Raw genomic sequence first — 22,850 nt, 5'->3', positions numbered from 1 at the left:
ATGCTTGTTGCTGAGTAGTTGCACGCTGCAGGTCACGTGACCACATGGGGTGCTGGAACTAGGGGTGCTGGGGGTGCGGCAGCACCCCTTTGTTTTGCATGGCTTCCATCATATAGAGGGGTTATAGTTTATATAAAATTGTTCCAGCGCCTCTGCGTGACCGTATAGACTTGCACACATTGCAGACGAAGGGATTACTACTTTCCCAATGAGGAATCCACCATACAGATTCATATTATACATGTTAAACAAAACTATTGGTAACCTTGACTTCTTCCTGCCTCTAAAGTGACAAACTTCTGCACCCAAAGAAACCCTTAAAATAACATGTCATTAACATTCATACCCCCCCCCACGCTGTACAGTCAGAATCAGAGCCATCAGTATGGGACAAACATGAACCTGACATATCAACAGCATGCACAGAATAGAACAGAAAAATAATGAAAGTTGGATCAGTGGTATTTCAGATCAAGATGTCACTAGGCTAGCAAATGAGGTGTCAGCATCAGGGTATATTAGAATGGCTGATTTACAGTGGAATAGGCTTCTTTCGATGCATGTAGATATCTATGTTTGACACACAGAGGACAGATGCGCTGGTAGAGACACCTCCATACACCCCCAATTCGACACGCAGTACCCGCTCAGAATGCGTTCATCAAATCTGATTACAGTGGAACAGGTCTTCCTCTAGATAAGTGTATAAACGTAGAGGGAAAGGACGGGTCCACTGACACGGTATCTCCTTCGATCCATCTTAAACCCAGAACATGAATCTTGAAAGATAATTGAAATGGAAAATGACAGACAGACGCCTTCACCGTCTCTCCGTCGCGGTGGTAATAACAATGTAGCATCCCCGGAGCCGCAGCACTGGCGGTGCTGGCCGGTCAGCCCCTCTAAACCCGACCGCTGCCTGCTGTAAGGCTCGGACAGAGAGTATTGATCCCCGAGGGGCCCGCGACTCCATCCCCTCTTCCACAGACTCTTTGCAATGGCTTGTTGCCAGGAGACACTTTAAATGGGTTTGGAGGAGAGGCAGGCAGCGTGACGCAGCGCACTCGGAATATCCAAACCGCGTCCCCCGATCTGCTTGTGAGGCGACAGCTGGGATACGGACGGTGAGATGCGTTCATTTATTAATAAACTCGTATTTTGTTTGGGGGAATATTTGCGCCTATATCTTTCTCTGCATCACGCATGTGTTTGTGTTAGTTAGTTTTAAGTAAAAAGGTAGTTTAGTTAGAATGATTGAAGTGTTTGTGTTAAGCGTACGGTCTAGTTTACCGTTACAGCTATAGCAAGCTTCATTTCAGTCTTGAAAAATACGTTGCAAACTTATCTCTGGTTAGCTTACCATAGCACATACAGCATTTAAAACAAGTTCTGTAAACTGCACATTTATATATATTTAGATGGTTCATATGAGCAATAGGTGAACATTGGATATATTGTGAAAAGTGTTGAATTTAAATCAAGGGAAGTAATGTTAAAGCTGTACAATGCACTAGTAAGACCTCACCTAGAATATTGTGTTCAGATCTGGTCACCTCGCTACAAAAAAGGATATTGCTGCTTTAGAAAGAATGCAAAGAAGAGCGACCAGAATTATTCCTGGTTTAAAATGCATGTCATATGCAGACAGGCTAAAAGAATTGAATCTGTTCAGTCTTGAACAAAGAAGACTACGTGGTGATCTGATTCAAGCATTCAGAATTCTAACAGGTATTGACAGTGTCGACCCAAGGGACTTTTTCAACCTAAAAAAGAAACAAGGACCAGGGGTCACAAATAGAGATTAGATAAAGGGGCATTCAGAACAGAAAACAGGAGGCACTTTTTTACACAGACAATTGTGAGGGTCTGGAATCAACTCCCCAGTAATGTTGTTGAAGCTGACACCCTGGGATCCTTCAAGAAGCTGCTTGATGAGATTCTGGGATCAATAAACTAATAACAACCAAATGAGCAAGATGGGCCGAATGGCCTCCTCTCGTTTGTAACCTTTCTTCTGTTCTTATTATAAAAGCGATTTCCTATATATAATGTATATATTAAAAGCACACCAGATGGGAGTGCTGGTTTGTTTCCAGAAGTGGAACACTACGTTTAGAGACGAGAGCACCCTCTGCACAGGGGCTAGTGTGCTCTTCAGGGATAGACTTCAATAGAAGGGTCACAAGTGAATGCACTGCCAGCAGAAGGGTTGCATTTCCTATCTTTAAACCTGCTTCCTATATTTATAACCAAGGTGGGGGTTTCATGTTTAAAGTGGTCATCCCACGTATAACATGGTCTTCACTTTCCACCGGTCCAAACATGGCCCTTCTGTGTCCACCATATTTGTATTTCCCTGGTTCATGATGCAGTTCACTGTATTGTGTATTTCCCTGGTTCGTGGTGCAGTTCACTGTATTGTGTATTTCCCTGGTTCATGACGCAGTTCACTGTATTGTGTATTTCCCTGGTTCGTGACGCAGTTCACTGTATTGTGTATTTCCCTGGTTCATGACGCAGTTCACTGTATTGTGTATTTCCCTGGTTCGTGGTGCAGTTCACTGTATTGTGTATTTCCCTGGTTCTTGGCGCAGTTCACTGTATTGTGTATTTCCCTGGTTCATGGTGCAGTTCACTGTATTGTGTATTTCCCTGGTTCGTGGTGCAGTTCACTGTATTGTGTATTTCCCTGGTTCGTGGTGCAGTTCACTGTATTGTGTATTTCCCTGGTTCATGACGCAGTTCACTGTATTGTGTATTTCCCTGGTTCATGGTGCAGTTCACTGTATTGTGTATTTCCCTGGTTCGTGGTGCAGTTCACTGTATTGTGTATTTCCCTGGTTCATGACGCAGTTCACTGTATTGTGTATTTCCCTGGTTCGTGGTGCAGTTCACTGTATTGTGTATTTCCCTGGTTCGTGGTGCAGTTCACTGTATTGTGTATTTCCCTGGTTCGTGGTGCAGTTCACTGTATTGTGTATTTCCCTGGTTCGTGGTGCAGTTCACTGTATTGTGTATTTCCCTGGTTCTTGACGCAGTTCACTGTATTGTGTATTTCCCTGGTTCGTGGTGCAGTTCACTGTATTGTGTATTTCCCTGGTTCATGGTGCAGTTCACTGTATTGTGTATTTCCCTGGTTCATGGCGCAGTTCACTGTATTGTGTATTTCCCTGGTTCATGTATTGTGTATTTCCCTGGTTCAGTTCACTGTATTGTGTATTTCCCTGGTTCGTGTATTGTGTATTTCCCTGGTTCACTGTATTGTGTATTTCCCTGGTTCTTGACCCAGTTCACTGTATTGTGTATTTCCCTGGTTCTTGACTCAGTTCACTGTATTGTGTATTTCCCTGGTTCATGACGCAGTTCACTGTATTGTGTATTTCCCTGGTTCTTGACCCAGTTCACTGTATTGTGTATTTCCCTGGTTCGTGGTGCAGTTCACTGTATTGTGTATTTCCCTGGTTCATGACGCAGTTCACTGTATTGTGTATTTCCCTGGTTCATGACCCAGTTCACTGTATTGTGTATTTCCCTGGTTCTTGATTCAGTTCACTGTATTGTGTATTTCCCTGGTTCTTGACTCAGTTCACTGTATTGTGTATTTCCCTGGTTCTTGGCGCAGTTCACTTTATTTTGTGACCACAGATTTTGGACCATCTACAAAATGGCTGAAAACATCAATGAGCCCTCACCGTGAGAGACAGGGTTATTAGAAGGATCGTCTGAAAGGAACAGAATCATCTTTAGTAGCTTTCTTAGAGTTTAACAAATTGAAAGACTTGAAGGCCTAATCCTCTAATCCTTACTCTCTGAAGGACTTGCTGTCCAGCTGACTTTCTGCAGTCTGTCTGAAACTGCAAGGGAGATTAAACTGCAGAATCTTTTCAGCTACACTAACATTGCAAGCGAAGAGGAACATAAGAAAGTTTACAAACGAGAGGAGGCCATTCGGCCCATCTTGCTCGTTTGGTTGTTAGTAGCTTATTGATCCCAGAATCTCATCAAGCAGCTTCTTGAAGGATCCCAGGGTGTCAGCTTCAACAACATTACTGGGGAGTTGGTTCCAGACCCTCACAATTCTCTGTGTAAAAAAGTGCCTCCTATTTTCTGTCCTGGATGCTCCTATTTTCTGTTCTCAGATGCTGCTGAGGTGAGATGAGAGGCTCCTGTAGCAGTACCAGATATCAGTGTTTAAAACACTAGCGTGTGTTCTGTTAACACTGCACGTTTGAGACCCGTGTAGCCAATGGAAATGCTAATCCCATCCAATCCAGGCCCACTAGGGCAAACTGACTCGTTCTGAGGTTCCTACTTTGCATCTGTTTTTTGAATATGAGCGCAATCACACAATATCATCTTTTAATATCGCTGTCCTAATGCTAAACACCATGCTGACGCTGTTTACAGAGGGGGCCTCGCAGGCTGGAGATTAATGTTTCCAATCAGAAAGCCAGCCCCCTCCCCTCACTGGAAGGTTTTTGGCTCAGTTTTTGTGTGAGTGATTGGGGGGGGTTGTGGTCTGTATTACTTTTTAAACAACTAGCATCTGGAGTTTATTTAGAATGAAGACCGTAGTGCAATGAAAAATAAAAACTGGCTGATGCAAAGACGTGCTGGTATAGTGCCAGGAAAAGGCTGTGGCCAATTAATTAGGAACGCTAGGGTCTGGGCGCATTCCAAAATTCAACCATGAGCTCAAACGACATTTAAAGGGATATCATTCTGTAAACCTGCTGTGCACTTCCTTCCATTTCCTCTGTACATCTCGTACGTGCAGGTGCAAGCATGGGTTTTCATTTGCTACAAAGACAGGCAGAAATAACTGAATTGATTTGGCCCAGAACAAAGAAGAATTAGGAAGGACTTGATTGAAGTCTTTAAAATCATAAAAGGAGTTGACAGAGTTAACCCGAACCAAGACCAGAGGATACAGTTGGATATTAAGTAGAGATAGACTCAGGACAGGGGGAAGGAGTCTCTTCTTCATACAGAGAGTGCTGAGGGGATGGAATGGGTTACCTAGTCATGTTGCTGAAGGAGTCTCTTCTTCACACAGAGAGTGGTGAGGGGATGGAATGGGTTACCTAGTCATGTTGCTGAAGGAGTCTCTTCTTCACACAGAGAGTGCTGAGGGGATGGAATGGGTTACCTAGTCATGTTGTTGAAGGAGACTCTTCTTCACACAGAGAGTGGTGAGGGGATGGAATGGGTTACCTAGTCATGTTGTTGAAGGAGACTCTTCTTCACACAGAGAGTGGTGAGGGGATGGAATGGGTTACCTAGTCATGTTGCTGAAGGAGTCTCTTCTTCACACAGAGAGTGGTGAGGGGATGGAATGGGTTACCTAGTCATGTTGCTGAAGGAGACTCTTCTTCACACAGAGAGTGGTGAGGGGATGGAATGGGTTACCTAGTCATGTTGTTGAAGGAGACTCTTCTTCACACAGAGAGTGGTGAGGGGATGGAATGGGTTACCTAGTCATGTTGCTGAAGGAGACTCTTCTTCACACAGAGAGTGGTGAGGGGATGGAATGGGTTACCTAGTCATGTTGCTGAAGGAGACTCTTCTTCACACAGAGAGTGGTGAGGGGATGGAATGGGTTACCTAGTCATGTTGCTGAAGGAGACTCTTCTTCACACAGAGAGTGGTGAGGGGATGGAATGGGTTACCTAGTCATGTTGCTGAAGGAGACTCTTCTTCACACAGAGAGTGGTGAGGGGATGGAATGGGTTACCTAGTCATGTTGCTGAAGGAGACTCTTCTTCACACAGAGAGTGGTGAGGGGATGGAATGGGTTACCTAGTCATGTTGCTGAAGGAGACTCTTCTTCACACAGAGAGTGGTGAGGGGATGGAATGGGTTACCTAGTTATGTTGCTGAGGCAGAATCACTGGGATCCTTTAAGACTATATGAACATAATTTAGATCTTTTTTTTAGCATCATATAATCAAAGAAACTACAAAATGATTACCAGAAGCCATAATAATAGTACAGTATTTCAAGTTAGATTTCTAAATGTTACATTTTTCAATTTGGTCAGTTTTTTGTTGACAGTATGGAAAATCACAACTCACTATCTAATTCAACATTATTCAGCAGTGATACAATGCTAGAGAAATCTTAAAAATCTACTTGCCCCCTCCCGTCCCACCAAACACACACACACACACAAATTAAATATAACTTATAGGATTTTGCTTTTATTAAACAATGAACACAATCAATTGGTGATTCATAATCATTTCTGCTTCATGAAATCAAATTAAAAAAATGAAATTCAGTCCAAACATACCTGCCAAAACTGAGCCTGTCTCATTGTTGTGCACAACACATGGCAAAACAAAAGTAATAATTACATTAAAAAGACTCAAAGTACATCAGACTTCACGCACCAGGCCACTAGAGAGACCTTCGATTAGGAGGCGCAGCATTTCAGTGTCTTTGTTTCGGTTTGTAATTACCATGATTTTAAAGTGCGGCATTACTGGAGAGCAGACTGCATTGTGTTACATAACCAAGAATGGTTACCATCCCAAAAGAAACCCTTTTTTTTTTATAGAAGATGTTGAAGAGTCAGCAGATCTGTCTGATGTTGAACTTCTTCACATGACGCACCCGTCAAACAATCTGGTGTGAAATGAAAACCAAACCCAGTATTTATACAATTCCTTCTGATGCTACTTCTTGAGAGCCACAGATACTTTACAGTTTGCAGGCAGGAGACACTAAATTACACTTATGAGACATTTCTAAAGAAAAATAAGTTTGAGTACTTTTTAAAACGTATTTTTTTACAGATTGATCCCCCCCTGAGGGCCCGTTACATATAAAATAGTTTAAAGGTTTTTGAAATTTGTATTATGTTAAATATTCTTTAGAGCTGTCGGTCAAACTTTACTTGGCTCCTGCTGCAGACAAAGACAGTGTACTAGTATTATTGCATTCATTTAAATAAGTTTGTCACCGCGTGTGACTGATGAGGATTTATGAATGAAAAGGATTTGTCTACTCTATATTTTTGCTTTGAGGTTTAGAGTTACGCATTTTAAAAAGAAGCGTCATTTTTGAGTGCGAGACTTCTGCAGTTTAAAGTCTTCAGGCCTGTGCGTGACTCCCGAGAAATCTACGGGAGATTTTCTAGCAACAGAACATTATGACAAAAGAAGTCAAAAAGTACTTGCCGGACAGGCAAAGTGTAACGGTGAAACTTGTTGTCCCTCGCACTAACCTTGTTGTCCCAGGCGCCGGGTGATTTGAACTGCTTACTTGCCAATTATTATTATTTTCTCCCCAATTATTTTTGGGCTCAGCACACTTCTACCACCTCCACGCTGACTCGGGAGCGGTGAAGAAGAACACATGCTGTCCTCCGAAGCGTGTGCTGTCAGCCGCCCGCTTCTTTACACACTGCAGACTAACCATGCAGCCACCTCGGAGCTGGACAAGCCCGCAGGCACCCGGCCAGACCACAGGGGTCGCTGGTGTGCAGTGAGCTGAGGACACCCTGGCCGACCTAGCCCTCCCTCCCCCCGGGCTGCACTCGCCCAATTGAGCGCCACCCCCTAGGAACTCCCAGCCTTGGTCGGCAGTGACATGGCCTGGATTAGAACTTGCGATCCCCAGGCTGTAGAGCACATCGCGCGGAGCGCCTTTAGTGGATGTGTCACTCGGGAGCCCCCTGTGATGCAAAACTTTTGGCCACAGCTGTGTACATATGTCTTTAATTAGGTCGTGTTTATTTCAGTGAACACCACCTAGCTCATTACCAGCAAACCTCGAGGAAATATAAAAACTAAGAGAATTTGAAGCAACACATTAACATGTAGAGAATGATCTTGATGGATAAGCCAGGACCTGTTTTAAAAAATAAATGGATCCAAGCAAGGATAACCAAGGCTTTACCATCCAGCTTCTTACCCCTATTGCCATTAGCTATAGAGAACTCGGTGGCCAGCGTTTCAAGTGGAACTCTTTCAAAGAAACGTTTCCTTTTAGTGTGAGATACTCACACTGCAGTAAGAAGCTGTTGCTGCTGCAGGTTGTGATTAGTGGTGTTCTGATGCACTGTGATACTGTCTTCACACGATCCTGCATCGAAATAGAGGGGTAGGTGTTGTGATACCAGAGCACAGTTTAGCCCATTGCAGGCCAGCAGAGAATACAGCACCTTCCTTCTCTTGTTACAAAACAGCCCAGCATGATCATTTGATCTTGCATCAGCTAGAGCATCACATGATTGTACGGAGACATTAGCGTGTGGCTCTGATGGGGCCTGTGTAATAATACTGTATAGCAGGCAGCGAGCGCGTCTCACTGTGGTAGAGGGGGTGTGTCCGTCGAGGTGTGAGTCAGTCAGTCAGAGTTCTGCAGGAATTTCCAGCGAAGAGGAAGAGAGGCTGGATTGGGCCACTCCCACTCTGGAACAAAGCAAAACTCTGGCCCTGGAGTTCTGGGAATGGGTTCTTGAAAAGCGGATCTGTTTTAATCCTTTCACCCCCGGGGATTCTGTGTTTGTACCACATGCATTGTCAGGTCCTCGTTCAAACAGTGGGGTCCCTTCTGTGATGACTGTCCCTTCCATCCAGGGATTGCATTTGGCTATAATTCATTAAACTCTCTATCTATGCTGGTATTTTGAACCTGTCAGGTACTGTGCAGTTGCTATGCTATTATGAGGACCCTCGGTGTGTGTGAGCTCAGTTCTGAAGAAGTTTAAAGATTGAAATCATGAGCTCTTGAAGTATAACTAAGAACGAATTTCGAAGTTGCACTGCAATTCTGACATCACTAACTGTGATTGATTGGTTTTCTATGTGTTTTATAAATCTAGAAACAACATATTTTATATTATTCAAGCTAAGTAGATTTTGTTTGTTTGTGAAATTTTCCCTTTGCAAAAATGGAATGCTTTGAAAATGTGTTTTAAAGTGAAGCAAAGGAACGTTTGGGCTAATGCCACCGCTGGGTTTTGCTGTTGTAGGCGTTTGTTCTTCTGTTGAGCAGATCTAGAGATCCTGTTGGAAATTCATCATTCAAACCAGGAGAAAGGGAGGCTCTTACACTCTCTGAACAACCTCCCTGTGCTCTGCGCTGGTGGAGCAGAGAAAGAGAAAAGGGAGACTTTGGGGGGGGGGGGCATTCAGAACAGAAAATATGAGGCACTTTTTTACACAGAGAATCGTGGAAATCTGGAACCAACTCCCCAGTAATGTTGTTGAAGCTGACACCCTGGGATCCTTCAAGAAGCTGCTTGATGAGATTCTGGGATCAATAAGCTACTAACAACCAAACGGGATGGGCCGAAAAGCCTCCTCTCGTAACAAACATGTTCTTAAGAATTGAATCTGTTCAGCTCTTGAATGAGCAGCAGAGAAGAGAAAGGGAGGCGTTGTACTCTCAAGCCTCATTGTGCATGTTCTAAAAGGTATTGACTCTCTGAACAGCCTCCCTCTGCTCTGTGCATGAGCAGCAGAGATAGAGAAAGGGAGGCTGTTGTACTCTCTGAATAGCCTCCCTCTGCTCTGTGCATGAGCAGCAGAGAGAAAGGGAGGCTGTTGTACTCCCTGAACAATTGTCCCTCTGCTCAACTCCCCAGCAATGTTGTTGAAGCTGAGATGGAGAAAGGGAGGCTGTTGTACTCCCTGAACAGCCTCCCTCTGCTCTATGCATGAAGCAGAGAGCAAGGGAGGCTGGCTCGAATGCCTCCCTCTGCTCTGTTGAGCAGTAAGACTTTCTTATGTTCTTATGTTCTTAGAGAGAGAGAGAAAGGGAGGCTGTTGTACTCCCTGAACAGCCTCCCTCTGATTTGCATTGGTGGGGAGGAGACAGAGAAAGTGAGGCTGGTGTGCCTTTTCTGCTGTTAAAATGATTTTGCTAGCGGCGCATTAATTAGTGCTGCTGCAGCCCGGTTGTAACTGAAACCCAATGAAAGGGTTTAAATCATTCATAAGAGGGACTGGTCTGGGGCAGGTAGCTGTGAACATAGGGAAGAGTAGGGGGTTCCAGTCAGGGCTGAACTGAAATCAGTTACTCAGCTGGCTGCAGTAGCAGTGAGCACAGACCCACTCCTAATCCAGAACTCCAGCTCCTGGTTTTGAGACTTGCCGCACTCAGCTGGCTGCAGTAGCAGTGAGCTCACTCCTCCTGATCACATGGGAGAAAGGGCTTTCAAAGTACAGCTTGACTCAGCACATCAGCACTCCTCTACAGAGCGCTCTGGTGTAAAGAGAAGAGCAAGGCTTTCAGAGGGGCTGACCAGGGTATCAACTAGAGGGCAAATAACAGCACCCCCTGCAATCTAGCAAGGAGTGCAGAGAATATACACCAGAGAGCCAGACCAGGACTGTGCCTTTTTATCTCTTAGAGAGCCCAGGAGAACCCTGATCAGTAAGTACTGCTCCCGGCTATATTGTGCTGTGTGTGTTAGATTACAGGTATTCAAGGTGCTGCACTGTGTGTGTTAGATTACAGGTATTCAAGGTGCTGCACTGTGTGTGTTAGATTACAGGTATTCAATGTGCTGCACTGTGTGTGTTAGATTACAGGTATTCAAGGTGCTGCACTGTGTGTGTTAGATTACAGGTATTCAATGTGCTGCACTGTGTGTGTTAGATTACAGGTATTCAATGTGCTGCACTGTGTGTGTTAGATTACAGGTATTCAAGGTGCTGCACTGTGTGTGTTAGATTACAGGTATTCAATGTGCTGCACTGTGTGTGTTAGATTACAGGTATTCAAGGTGCTGCACTGTGTGTGTTAGATTACAGGTATTCAAGGTGCTGCACTGTGTGTGTTAGATTACAGGTATTCAAGGTGCTGCACTGTGTGTATTAGATTACAGGTATTCAAGGTGCTGCACTGTGTGTGTTAGATTACAGGTATTCAAGGTGCTGCACTGTGTGTATTAGATTATAGGTATTCAGTGTGCTGTACTGTATGTATTAGAATACAGGGATTTATCTTCTAGCTGTCTGTTCAAAACTAGCCAGGCTAAAAATACTTGCTATAAAACTTGCTGATGGTAAAACTTCAGAAACTTCGGTCGAGCAGACCAGTGTGTCTTTATCAGTGTCACTGAGCTGAAACTAGAAGAAACGGAATCAAGCAGACACACACTTCAGCTTGTGTCTTTATCAGTGCCACTGAGCTGAAACTAGAAGAAACGGAATCAAGCAGACACACACTTCAGCTTGTGTCTTTATCAGTGCCACTGAGCTGAAACTAGAAGAAACGGAATCAAGCAGACACACACTTCAGCTTGTGTCTTTATCAGTGCCACTGAGCTGAAACTAGAAGAAACGGAATCAAGCAGACACACGTCATATTAATTGTTGATAAAACAGAGTACGTGAAGTTCAGTCTTGTTTTTTTTTGTTCTTATTTTGTGCGCTAAACAGTTTGACCATATTGCTTAAAGTGTATTTGGTAACTGTGATTGCGCAATCCTGTGTATTTTACACTCCACCGTTGACTGGAATGAAAGTAGACTCTCAACACCAGTGAACACACAGGAGTGATCATCACAAAGTCTAGGGCTGCCAGACTTCTCCAATGTAACAAGGACTTCTTCTCCAAGTTCTCCTGTGTTTTTCTGTCAGTTGCACAGTTGATTGTATTTTAAATTGTTTCGTATCGTTAGTGATTGTCTTATAAGTCCATATTCACAATGGCCTTTTATTGAATAACAATACTACAGCAATACTGTTACATGAGTCAATTCTACAGCAATACTGTTACATGAATCAATACTACAGCAATACTGTTACATGAATCAATACTACAGCAATACTGTTACATGAATCAGAACTACAGCAATACTGTGATTTGAATCACTACAGCAATACTGTGATTTGAATCATTACAGCAATACTGTTACATTAATCAATACTACAGCAATACTGTTACATGAATCAATACTACAGCAATACTGTTACATGAATCAATACTACAGCAATACTGTTACATGAATCAAAACTACAGCAATACTGTTACATGAATCAAAACTACAGCAATACTGTGAGCAATACTGTTACATTAATCAAAACTACAGCAATACTGTTACATGAATCAATACTACAGCAATACTGTTACATGAATCAAAACTACAGCAATACTGTTACATTAATCAAAACTACAGCAATACTGTTACATTAATCAAAACTACAGCAATACTGTTACATGAATCAATACTACTACAGCAATACTGTTACATTAATCAAAACTACAGCAATACTGTTACATTTACAATCAAAACTACAGCAATACTGTTACATTAATCAAAACTACAGCAATACTGTTACATTAATCAAAACTACAGCAATACTGTTACATCAATACTACAGCAATACTGTTACATGAATCAAAACTACAGCAATACTGTTACATGTCAAGCAATACTGTTACATTAATCAAAACTACAGCAATACTGTTACATGCAATACTACAGCAATGTTACATGAATCAAAACTACAGCTGTAAGAGATTGCATTGTCAGGTACTGTAGCACTGTGCTGTAAGAGATTGCATTGTCAGATACTGTAGCACTGTGCTGTAAGAGATTGCATTGTCAGATACTGTAGCACTGTGCTGTAAGAGATTGCATTGTCAGAGTAGCACTGTGCTGTAAGAGATTGCATTGTCAGATACTGTAGCACTGTGCTGTAAGAGATTGCATTGTCAGGTACTGTAGCACTGTGCTGTAAGAGATTGCATTGTCAGGTACTGTAGCACTGTGCTGTAAGAGATTGCATTGTCAGGTACTGTAGCACTGTGCTGTAAGAGATTGCATTGTCAGACTACTGTAGCACTGTGCTGTAAGAGATTGCATTGTCAGATACTGTAGCACTGTGCTGTAAGAGATTGCATTGTCAGGTACTGTAGCACTGTGCTGTAAGAGATTGCATTGTCAGATACTGTAGCACTGTGCTGTAAGAGATTGCATTGTCAGATACTGTAGCACTGTGCTGTAAGAGATTGCATTGTCAGGTACTGTAGCACTGTGCTGTAAGAGATTGCATTGTCAGGTACTGTAGCACTGTGCTGTAAGAGATTGCATTGTCAGGTACTGTAGCACTGTGCTGTAAGAGATTGCATTGTCAGGTACTGTAGCACTGTGCTGTAAGAGATTGCATTGTCAGGTACTGTAGCACTGTGCTGTAAGAGATTGTATATATTTGATCTTTTGATTAATCAGATTAGTCTTGAATCAACGCACAGGAACAGTCCTCACATTGTAGTCTGTCTGCCCCCTTCATTCCAGTACCTCAGAAACTGGTTTCCCTGAGATACTGGAATCAGATACGAGCTGGATCTCGTTCAAGGGAAACAAGGATCTCAAACCCACTGGAGTGCATCGCCCCTTTTCTTCTGCAGATTCGTTGCATGTGTTTCATACTTCAGTTTGGAATATGTAGAAAACTCCAGGGCTGCTGTAAAGAGGAGATGTTTCTTGCTTTCTGGTCCCTACGCGCTTGTTTATTTTCTATTTCAAACTCCCTCCAATGGTGGAGCTGCAATCAGACCATGTGACCTACAGCACAAGGGCCCTTTATTTACAGGGTCAATTTTGAAATATCTTTTAAATATTAAAAACAACAGCGAGGAACCAAAAGATTCTCCAGGAAAATAAAAGGGAATAAACATAAAATAGAGCTAATAACAGTCAAGACTTATTATTTACAAGCCATGCAAATTGTCCTGGAAAAAAATAGATTTTTTTCAACCTTTTTGTAAAGCTGTATTTCTGAAGTGAGGTGGTTTTACAAAATGGCCACTAGGGGTGCACAGCTGTTTTTTGTGCCCCTTCTGCATCTGTGGCAACTGTGAGTCAATGTCTATGAAAACCAATTTTCAGAGGAGCTGGGATAGACCAAACATTACCAATAAGGCACTGGGTTTGCCATTAGTCACAATAATGTGTTGTGTTTGTCTCTTAGCCCCAGTGACTGGGGTTTCACTGAAAACGCTCCTCATTTTAGTGTGTATCGGAGTTTTCAGGGACTCGCACAGTGTGAAAAGGAGTTATAGGAAAACACCAAACAGGTATAATTAAAGTGTGATTTTATAGTCGTTGTTTGAGCTTTTAAAATTAAATTAGCGCTGGGACAAATATTGAATTGAACGGGTGGTAAAAATGAGCCTGATGTTGTTGGCTGGTATTGCTGAAGGAACACAGAGCCTGTGTGAAGTGTGCCTGAGTGTCAGGGCTATCCTAACAATAAGACTCCAAAGTTTAGAGTTCTATTGTCTTTGAATGCCAGGTTGCTAGGTGACCGGAGTGGAATGGAATGAGGGGAGGGGCGTGGCTAGAACTGGGGTGTGGTCACAAAGGTGTCTCCAGGTATCATTGATTTCGTGGGGTCTGTTTGTAACTCAAGCATGCTAAATCAGGAGGTCTACCTGTTTTGCAACTGGAGGATTTGTTTAAAGGAACTTCATTTCCTAGGAAAGAAACTGGAATCTTTTGGTTTTGCAATTCATGCACAAACTTGTTGAAATAAATTGCTTTTACAGTTAATGCTTATATTAAAAAAGCACGGTTTTAATTGATTTCTTTGTTCAGTTAGAAAACACCGGTATCAGTGTAGCATCTCCACTGTTTTTATATAATTAATAAATTAATAATACAGTATTGTACACTTTAGTGCTGTGTGTGTGTGTGTGTGTGTGTGTGTGTGTGTGTGTGTATATATATATATATATATATATTAGCTCAAAGAACCAGCTGCACAGCATTTTGATATGTTGTACATATCTTTCTCAAGGGAGCCTGTGTTTGAATCAAAACATTGGAGGTATTTAAGACAGTGTGAATGCTGGTGCAACAAAAGTGTTTAAAAAAACTTTTCCAGCATGGGGTGCTTCGTCTTGGGACAACATCATACAAGAATCTCCTCCAGTGGACAACCACCGTACACCTTTTAGTGAATATATGTTTGGAAATCTAGTCACAGAACACAGAAAACACAGAAACAATCTCTTTAAAAAAACAAAGCAAACAAAACTCCAGTGTTTGTGGATTCGCTCCGGTGTTTGTGATTCGCTCCAGTGTTTGGGGATTCGCTCCAGTGTTTGGGGATTTGCTCCAGTGTTTGTGGATTTGCTCCGGTGTTTGTGATTCGCTCCAGTGTTTGGGGATTCGCTCCAGTGTTTGGGATTTGCTCCAGTGTTTGTGGTTTCGTTCCAGTGTTTGTGATATTACAAACTGAACCCCTTTTAATATTACTGCTGGCAATGCCACCCTCAAATGGACAAGCTCCTGATAGAGCATAAGCTCAGTGACAACCGTTTCCACTAGATGTCTTTCTACAACATAAAGAAAGGCAGCGTGTTTCACAGTGGCGCCACTCTGAGTGAAACACTTTGTGATCTAGCCTGTTCCACTGAACTCTGAACTCGCCTTCTATCAGAAACCAAACACAATACTGAGCGATTGCAATAAGAAGCACTTTCACTCATTGCAAACATGGGGGGGGGGGCACAAACCTGAGAACTGGAAGCTGCTTCCTCTATCCCAGCTTTGTGTTCCAGTGAGAATTGCACTTTGCATGAATTGTTGATTGACATGGCTTACTGCTGAAAGGCAAACACATGCGCAATATTTGCTTTAGGCTGGAAATGTTTCGAAATGTATTCTTGGTTTGTTCAGCACAGTGTTTCCCACAGCCATTGTTTACCATAGCCTTCAAGGAATCATCCTTTCCATTGACACAGGATTTCTTTTTTTATCGCTGCAATTAAAAGAATGGCTTGCTGGCTGTGTGCAGGTCATGCACATAACACATGATGCAGTTGAATTTCCAGGTCTTATGTGTCGTTGTAAAATGATTCAGGCCTTTTCATAATAGCATGATGAACTTTACAACTATGAGGAAATGCCTGGAAATACCTGGCTACACTGTGCATGGTGTAGCAAGCATTGTCTTTGTGATCACCCAGCACAACGCTGAAGAAATCTCTGCTCTCAAGCATTATCTTTTGGAAGCCTGTCGCTGCTGCACTGCCTGCTCATTTCACCTCAGCAGGGTCTGCGAGGTCAAAGCTTATTATTGACAGAGAGTGTCAGTCAAAAAAGTTATTTAAAGCAATGTGATTATACAGTGTATCCCAAAACCAAGCTGTAACCAAGCCGCCAACTCCAGGGCAACAAGCTAGCTCAGTGTGTGTGTGCGTGCAGGGACAGTGCTAGCTCAGTGTGTGTGTGCAGGGACAGTGCTAGCTCAGTGTGTGTGTGCAGGGACAGTGCTAGCTCAGTGTGTGTGTGCAGGGACAGTGCTACTCAGTGTGTGTGTGCAGGGACAGTGCTACACAGTGTGTGTGTGCAGGGACAGTGCTAGCTCAGTGTGTGTGTGCAGGGACAGTGCTAGCTCAGTGTGTGTGTGCAGGGACAGTGCTAGCTCAGTGTGTGTGTGCAGGGACAGTGCTAGCTCAGTGTGTGTGTGCAGGGACAGTGCTAGCTCAGTGTGTGTGTGCAGGGACAGTGCTAGCTCAGTGTGTGTGTGCAGGGACAGTGCTAGCTCAGTGTGTGTGTGCAGGGACAGTGCTAGCTCAGTGTGTGTGTGCAGGGACAGTGCTAGCTCAGTGTGTGTGTGCAGGGACAGTGCTAGCTCAGTGTGTGTGTGCAGGGACAGTGCTAGCTCAGTGTGTGTGTGCAGTGTGGGTGAGTGCTAGCTCAGTGTGTGTGTGCAGGGACAGTGCTAGCTCAGTGTGTGTGTGCTAGGTGTGTGTGTGCAGGGACAGTGCTCAGTGTGTGTGTGTGTGCAGGGACAGTGCTAGAATAGTTTCTGTACAGAATCTAAGTGTGTGTGTGTGGGACAGTGCTAAGTGCAAACCCATTTGTGTTCCCTCTCATTACCATTACAGCGTTCTCACAAGCCCCCTCTGGTTTTGCTCTTGCTGTTTTCCAGACTTTTTTATTTCATTTTGACTGAACACAGCAGAGCTGCATTTCCACAGCTGAACCCCATTCTACATGCTCCCCTCCCCTCCTCTCTCTGCGTTGATTAAACAGGTTCATAATGCCATGCCCACTTCTGTATCGATGCAGCTGTTTTGATTTTTACTGTCCCTTTACCTTCCTCTGGTATTTGCAGTCTTTCGGAGCGGTCCTTGCTTTAGCTCCTCACACGTGATTTCTAATAGAATAAACTCGGCACCCCTGTGTGACTGCAGCACATTGCTGTCTGGGTGAGAAATATTTGAGCTTCAGTTTTCTGTATGAACTCTCTGGGGACGTCCTGTTTCTCTGAGCTGTGTACTATACAGCTATGATGCTTTACCATGCTTTACCATACTCCTCTGGGCTTTGCCATGCTTACCTGTGCTTACCGTGTTTTTACTGTGCATCTCAGCTTTGGCCTTTATAATAAGTTTACTCTTTGTGGGCATCTCAGCTTTGTTTCGTGGTCATCTGTTCCAAACTGCACCTTTTGGTTTATTATGATTTTCACTGAAAAGGGAAAAGGTTGATGGAGAGAATAGCTTTAAGTGGCTGAGATAGATGGCCGATTGGGATGTCGTTTGTGTGTCTGATCTCGCCACAGGGGCAGGGGTGTGTGTGTGTGTGCCTGTGTTTGTGTGGGTACAGTGGCTGGCAGATGGCCAGGGAGGATAAGCGAAGGTGTCTCTGTGCTGCACAGGTGCGCAGCGGCTGGCAGTTTGACCTCAAGTAGGCAGCTGCAGCTCACACACACAGGGAGGGATTGAAGTGATATGCAAAGCACTGACGTCTGCTACGCCTTCCCCACGGGTCATTTTATTGTCTGTTGTGCAACAGGTAACGGTCGCTCTGGAAGATGTTTTAGGAAAGGTGCCAAATTTGTGTTGCATTGTTCAAAATTGGAATGAACATGTCCGGTTTTGAAGGAGAAGCTTCATCTTGTGCTAACCAAGGCTTTAACATCCATGTCCCTTTCTCCTGTTTTAACACAACCCTTATAACAGTTCTGTGGCAAAGTGGTTAGCAGTGTGCAGGTGCAGGTGATCAATGCAAAGTGGTTAATCCAGTGTGCAGGTTGTTTAATGGTGATCAATGGCTGACGGCAGACAGACAATTATAATCCAGGTGCAAAGTTGTTTAATGAGTTGTAAATCCAGGGCTGACGGCAAGACAAACAGTAAACAATAAATGATGCTCAGTAATACAGCGGCGTGTTTTATTTGAGCTGTAATTCTCATTTCTCATTTATAGTGCTGTGTTTAAGACAGGGCTTCTCAAACTCGGTCCCGGGGTCCCCCTGTGGCTGCTGGTTTTCACTCCAACCGAGCTCTCAATTACTGAACAAGACCCTTATTTAGAACTGTTTACTCGTTTTCAGCTCTTAAACAGTTTGCATATTTCAAGTTAGCTGTAACATTTGATAAGTAACTTGAACTGCAACTGTTTAAGAGCTGAAAATGAGTAAAAAGGTCTAATTAAGACTCAGTTATTCGATCTCTAAGCGTTGCGTGTCTTGTTTCTACAACATGCCCAGTTCTGTGTCGTGTTTTAAAGTGGAAATCTGATGTAAAAATGTGACAGTCTGAAGCAGTACATCCTGTGCGTAGTTTTTTGGTTTGTTTGTAAAGTTTAGTAAATTTTTTTGGAGTAAATCTTTGTTTTTATAAGTCTAGAAATAAAAAGCATGTTCATATTAAACGCAACAGTGGAAAAACAACCTCTAAATTGACAAAAAAAGATGGATTATATTTGAGAAGTACAGTGCTGTATAAATGAAGCTGGATTATATTTGAGAAGTACAGCGCTGTATAAATGAAGCTGGATTATATTTGAGAAGTACAGCGCTGTATAAATGAAGCTGGATTATATTTGAGAATTACAGCGCTGTATAAATGAAGCTGGATTATATTTGAGAAGTACAGTGCTGTATAAATGAAGCTGGATTATATTTGAGAAGTACAGCGCTGTATAAATGAAGCTGGATTATATTTGAGAAGTACAGCGCTGTATAAATGAAGCTGGATTATATTTGAGAAGTACAGCGCTGTATAAATGAAGCTGGATTATATTTGAGAAGTACAGCGCTGTATAAATGAAGCTGGATTATATTTGAGAATTACAGCGCTGTATAAATGAAGCTGGATTATATTTGAGAAGTACAGCGCTGTATAAATGAAGCTGGATTATATTTGAGAATTACAGCGCTGTATAAATGAAGCTGGATTATATTTGAGAAGTACAGCGCTGTATAAATGAAGCTGGATTATATTTGAGAAGTACAGCGCTGTATAAATGAAGCTGGATTATATTTGAGAAGTACAGTGCTGTATAAATGAAGCTGGATTATATTTGAGAAGTACAGTGCTGTATAAATGAAGCTGGATTATATTTGAGAAGTACAGTGCTGTATAAATGAATGCTGTATAAACGTAAATCCCATCCAGTGGAAATAACCCTCCAGCAGTGTGTGTGTTACAGTGAGAAGGGTAACGCTGAAATAACCCTCCAGCAGTGTGTGTGTTACAGTGAGAAGGGTAACGCTGAAATAACCCTCCAGCAGTGTGTGTGTTACAGTGAGAAGGGTAACGCTGAAATAACCCTCCAGCAGTGTGTGTGTTACAGTGAGAAGGGTAACGCTGAAATAACCCTCCAGCAGTGTGTGTGTTACAGTGAGAAGGGTAACGCTGAAATAACCCTCCAGCAGTGTGTGTGTTACAGTGAGAAGGGTAACGCTGAAATAACCCTCCAGCAGTGTGTGTGTTACAGTGAGAAGGGTAATGCTGAAATAACCCTCCAGCAGTGTGTGTGTTACAGTGAGAAGGGTAACGCTGAAATAACCCTCCAGCAGTGTGTGTGTTACAGTGAGAAGGGTAACGCTGAAATAACCCTCCAGCAGTGTGTGTGTTACAGTGAGAAGGGTAACGCTGAAATAACCCTCCAGCAGTGTGTGTGTTACAGTGAGAAGGGTAACGCTGAAATAACCCTCCAGCAGTGTGTGTGTTACAGTGAGAAGGGTAACGCTGAAATAACCCTCCAGCAGTGTGTGTGTTACAGTGAGAAGGGTAACGCTGAAATAACCCTCCAGCAGTGTGTGTGTTACAGTGAGAAGGGTAACGCTGAAATAACCCTCCAGCAGTGTGTGTGTTACAGTGAGAAGGGTAACGCTGAAATAACCCTCCAGCAGTGTGTGTGTTACAGTGAGAAGGGTAACGCTGAAATAACCCTCCAGCAGTGTGTGTGTTACAGTGAGAAGGGTAACGCTGAAATAACCCTCCAGCAGTGTGTGTGTTACAGTGAGAAGGGTAACGCTGAAATAACCCTCCAGCAGTGTGTGTGTTACAGTGAGAAGGGTAATTCTGAAATAACCCTCCAGCAGTGTGTGTGTTACAGTGAGAAGGGTAACGCTGAAATAACCCTCCAGCAGTGTGTGTGTTACAGTTAGAAGGGTAACGCTGGCCTTGCGGAGGCCTAGTTATGTGCTTCCTGTTTACTTCCACCTGAGAACATTGAGTTTTGCATTTTGCATCGCCACCTGCATGTCGTGAAGCATCATTGCACCCAAATAATGGGCTATATAGGAGCCTACAGTATCGGGTAATCATATTTCTGTTTCTTTCCTTCAGCAGATTTGAAAGCTGTTTAGAAGAGGGTGGATCTTTATTGGTCAACAAACCACACTGAATCTGTCTTCGCACCAGCTTTGACTGAACCACCTGCCCTGCTCAATCTGAGCGCCTGCCCTGAAACTCTCCACAGCCCATGGGATTCCTGGAGTTGGACGGATGAAGGAAATCCAAGCATATCAGCGCCGCATAAGAGTGATCCAACCCCTTTTTAGGACCTTTGGACAGACTTGGTAGATTTGTGAATCTTGTTGAAATCAAGCTGATCAGCCTCCTCCCCCTGATCTGGACAGGCCTTAGATCAGAGAGATGTCCACCAAGGCCCCTATTTACCTGAAGCGCGGGAGCCGGCGAGGGAAGAAAGAGAAGCTCCGTGACGTCCTGTCCTCGGATATGATCAGCCCTCCGCTGGGAGATTTCCGGCACACCATTCACATCGGCAGCAGCGGCGGCGAGAGCGATCTCTTCGGGGACCTGTCCTTCCTGCAGGGGAAATTCCACCTGCTCCCGGGGAAGCAGGGCCACAGCCTGTCCCAGCGCTGCAACCAGTACGGGACGGCCTTCGAATTCACCCGTACCGCCAGCGTCTGTGCACACCCGCCCCAGCGCGAGAACTCCTCCCCGCTCCTGAAGAACGCCCTCTCCCTGCCTGTGATTGGGGGCGTCCAGGCCCTCTCCCTGCCTGCAGCCCAGCAGACCCCCCCTCCCAAACCACCTCGACTCCACCTGGAATCCACCCAGCCTCCCACCACCTTCCCCGTCCCTCTGCTGCCCCAGTTCCCAACCCCTTCCCCGGACGAGAGCCCTTCTCAGATTGGAGAGCCCCGCAGACCGGAGCAGAGACTAGCAGAGCCCCGAATCGGACTCACCCCTGAGGACACCCCTCTGGAGGAACCGTTCCTGTCCCACGCAGGCTCCCTGCTGTCCCTGCACCTGGATCTGGGCCCCTCCATCCTGGACGACGTTCTTCAGATTATGGATAAGCACCAAGTGAGCAGGATCAATGGGTCCCAGCTGCATAAATCCAGAACAGAGATACTCAGCTGAGTGCCAGAGCCTGGATCCAGCACCCCGCACCACACCGACAGCAAGGGCTTTGTTGGTTTTGGTTCCTGTCTTGCTGGTTTTCTATAAAATGCTGGAGGCATTTCCTGTTTCCCCTCTTCTGTGGAACTGTACATTGAATACAAGAGATCAATGTCGCGGTCTTAGATCTTAGAGACACAAAAGCATTTGGTAGCACTCAAACTAAATTGAACATCAGATTCAAATTTTGTTGCATTGTTGCAAAATTCATGTGGACAATGTATATTTTTGCCTTATAAATAACTGGCCCTTTTTTATACATGTATATAAAAGATTTTTTTGCATATGAAGCATATTGCAACAGAAGTATTGGGCAGATGGATAAAAGCAAAGCATGTGTTACTGCAGGACGACGCCCTCTTTCATAGTGATCAAACCCTGACACAGTGGAGGGTGCACAATCAGGAGCCCTCACTGTCGGGGCACAGCGCACTCACACCCCTGGCTGCTCATTACATATCCTGGTATCCCTGAATAGAGAGCTCCCCTCGTTTCAGAATGCAGTGGAACTGCTCAAGCACAATCAGTGCCGTGGTACCCCAGGGCTGACCAGCACAGCACATGTGTTCATGTAACCCTAAACTGTGCTCTTGCAATACAGAGCAGGTCTAGAGCTCCACTGTTTCTCCCAGTATCTCCCAGTACTTGTGGGGTGCTGCATGCAGTTTGACGCAACTTTGTTTCAAGCAGTAAAAAAGAAAACAAAAAAGACTGGTATATTTCTTTATAGAACCAGTAAAAGCAGCTTTGGATTCCGATACAGTGGATGAGAGTCTTCCAGCTCTGTAGAGTTTCAGACAGCACTTGGTTACAGTTCTTGTTTTTGGTTGTGGACTGTGTTTCAGTACTCGGCTCGATGCCACTCCTGCAGCCTGCCTGCAGTTTGACAGGCCTCTCATGTATTTCTGAAGAATGACTGAGCCGAATGTGCAGGATTTACATAAAACTGGAGCGTGTTATATTGTAACATTATAATCTATGATATTATAATATTATAGTTATGATATTATAATATATGATATGGTAATATTATAATCTGTGATATTGTGATATTATAATATAGGATATTGTAATATTATAATCTATGATATTATAATATTATAATATAAGATATTGTAATATTATAATCTATTTCTGATACAAAAGAGTAGAAACTCAAACGGATAATAATCAAGGCTTTACATTTTATTATGTATATGGGGCG

General features: G+C 43.7%; 1 protein-coding gene across 4 annotated transcripts; it reads left to right on the top strand.

The window, feature by feature from the left end:
* Positions 1-1,030: 1,030 nt before the first annotated feature.
* On the top strand, positions 1,031-22,625 carry cdc42ep2 (CDC42 effector protein (Rho GTPase binding) 2). 4 transcript variants are annotated; one of them, XM_041238137.1, is made up of 2 exons: positions 1,031-1,124; positions 20,564-22,625. In XM_041238137.1, exon 2 carries the CDS (start codon positions 20,870-20,872, stop codon positions 21,605-21,607), a length of 738 nt encoding a protein of 245 aa, XP_041094071.1. In that variant the 5' UTR covers positions 1,031-1,124; positions 20,564-20,869; the 3' UTR covers positions 21,608-22,625. The 4 variants fall into 4 exon arrangements, with proteins under 4 accessions (XP_041094071.1, XP_041094073.1, XP_041094069.1 ...); XM_041238139.1 differs by having other exon boundaries at positions 1,039-1,124; positions 20,561-22,625; XM_041238135.1 differs by lacking the exon at positions 1,031-1,124 and adding an exon at positions 10,190-10,387.
* The last annotated feature ends 225 nt before the right edge of the window (positions 22,626-22,850 follow it).

Source organism: Polyodon spathula, chromosome 47, assembly GCF_017654505.1.
Source record: "Polyodon spathula isolate WHYD16114869_AA chromosome 47, ASM1765450v1, whole genome shotgun sequence".
NCBI classification, from domain to species: Eukaryota; Metazoa; Chordata; class Actinopteri; order Acipenseriformes; family Polyodontidae; genus Polyodon; species Polyodon spathula.
Note: the sequence above shows the minus strand (reverse complement) of the source record. Positions and strands in the feature narration are given on the sequence as shown.

Coding starts and splice junctions, on each gene's coding strand:
- cdc42ep2 (XM_041238137.1), top strand. CDS start 20,870: ATGTCCACCAAGGCCCCTATTTACCTGAAGCGCGGGAGCCGGCGAGGG.